Source organism: Motacilla alba, chromosome 1A (genome assembly GCF_015832195.1).
Source record: "Motacilla alba alba isolate MOTALB_02 chromosome 1A, Motacilla_alba_V1.0_pri, whole genome shotgun sequence".
NCBI classification, from domain to species: Eukaryota; Metazoa; Chordata; class Aves; order Passeriformes; family Motacillidae; genus Motacilla; species Motacilla alba.
In genome coordinates, this window is record NC_052031.1 from 70,964,938 (window position 1) to 70,967,005 (window position 2,068).

Here is a 2,068-nt window from a genome sequence, read left to right on the forward strand (position 1 = left end):
TGCAAAAGCTGACAGAAAAAAAACCAAAAAACTGTCAAAACCTGCTTTTTATACTATGTCAAAGCAGTTAAAATGGGTTACAAATAGTGCTATATTAAAATAATTGTGATCCATAATAACTTGCAAAAATGAATACATAAATGGGAAAGCAAATACTTATATTGGCATTTATAACATTAATAATTTGTAAGTTTCACTCTACTATGTATTATATGGTGAAGGCACACCAAGGAAAAGCAAAAAACTAAAATGCCAAGTCAATCAATCCAAAGCAAAATAAACTGAAAACTATTTACATGGAGGTAAGGGGTGTGGGAGGAGGGTGTGACAAAAGATAAAGGGGTAAGGACAAATAGGAGTATGACCTAAAGGTTCAATAACACTTTACAACATTTAAACTTAACAGCATTTAGCTTAACTTAGAACTGAAATGTAACAATTTAGCAAAGGACTAATTCAGGATTTACTATACTACAGAGTCTTGTGTCTGCCTGAAAGATGTCAGGAAGAAGGCTTTGAGAACTCAGATCTTCTCTGATGCATGATTTAGCACCTCAGGCGAGTTTGGAAACATCTTCATATTGGATATCTTCAACTCTGCGCCCTCTTAAAGGTCCCGAGTTGATGATTATTGTCACTGAGAACCTCTCCTCATTGATGGACTCCAAAATGCCTTCATTTCCCCTGTACCCACCATTTAATACCAGCACTTTCTTGCCTGGTGCTGGTATTACAGTTTCTAGGTGTGTCTGATCGAGCTTCAGTTTGTCCCCAGAGTCAACCACCTTCACAATAGCTGTGTATTTGTCAATCACTTCCTTAACAACTGCCTTCTTCTTGTGGTACTTCTCTGCAAGCTTTCTTGTTACAATTCTTACAATGATTGCGGGCTGCAACCAGTGGTCTCTTTGAGATGTTCTTTTCTTCTCCTCTTCAAGCTCCATGATCTCATCAAGTGCAGATTTCTTCTTTTTCTTTTTGGGCTGGCCAGAGCAATGAGCTGCTCCTTTTCTTTTAACTGCACCCTCCACCATCTTCAGTGCAAGGACACTTGTTTGAGAAGATGCTGCAGCTGAAGCGCTTGCTCCTTTGTTTAATTTAAATGTAACTTTTCCTTCTTTGTTTTCTCTGTTCAATGCAGTATAGACTGGCATTTCCAGTTCTTTCCCCTCCAAACCTCTTCGAACTTGTTGCTCAATGAATTTAGCAGTTTTTTCTTCATCATCAAGGTCCTGCTTCTTCTTCCTCTCTTGTTCTTGCTGCCTGCGAATGGTCTCTGGGTCCCTGTCGATGTACTGGATGTACCAGCCTTTAGGGGTCTCACAAACCCTGCAGAGACCTTCTCTCCCCAGCCACTTGGTGAAGTCTGTCAGGGTCTCCCAGCGCGTGGCATTCATGTGGACGTGCTCCCGATGGCTGATGTACTCATTGTACACAATATTATTGTGCACCCTCCTCGTGCCAAATCGCCTCCTGAGCAGCTCCAGGAAATCCTTCCGGAACTCCTCGGAGAAGCGATCCATGAATTGCTGAGGGTTTTCAGCAGCCAGCAGCAGCTGCCTCTGGTGGGACTGGGACATGCAGTGGCACTTGAAGCCGTTCTCGTCGCGGCACTGCTTCTGGCACATCTGGCAGTACCAGCGCAGCTTCTGCAGCCCCTTGCACTTGATACGGTTGGCGATGGCCTTGGGGCTGAGGAAATCTGATTTCCCCATGACTCCAACCCTGTTCCTGTCCAGATCCTGCCCCCTCTGGAAATGGCAGCAGCCAATTACAAAGTACTTACTTACAGCCCTATCTTACTTCAAAATATTAAAGTGCTGAAAAATGTTGGAACTGCAACTGCAGGAAAAACAAAAACCCTCTGTGCTGGTTTGTAAGCAAACCAGTGGGAGATCCCAAGTCAGAACTACAATTTAAAACTTAAAACAAAATGAAGTAGTATAAAATACTAACCGAGTCAGAACATGCCCTGACACCCTGTGGGTCAGGGTGGTGGCAGCAGTCCCATTAAATGGGGGCTGCAGCCCTCCTGCAGTGACAGATGTGGTTCTGGTGGAGCAGGGAT

General features: G+C 43.6%; 1 protein-coding gene across 1 annotated transcript; it reads right to left on the reverse strand.

The window, feature by feature from the left end:
* Positions 1-222: 222 nt before the first annotated feature.
* Positions 223-1,715, reverse strand: LOC119708208 (DNA/RNA-binding protein KIN17-like). The gene has a single exon (XM_038154317.1). The coding sequence runs from the start codon at positions 1,713-1,715 to the stop codon at positions 555-557; it is 1,161 nt and encodes a 386-aa protein (XP_038010245.1). The 3' UTR covers positions 223-554.
* Between the last annotated feature and the right edge of the window lie 353 nt (positions 1,716-2,068).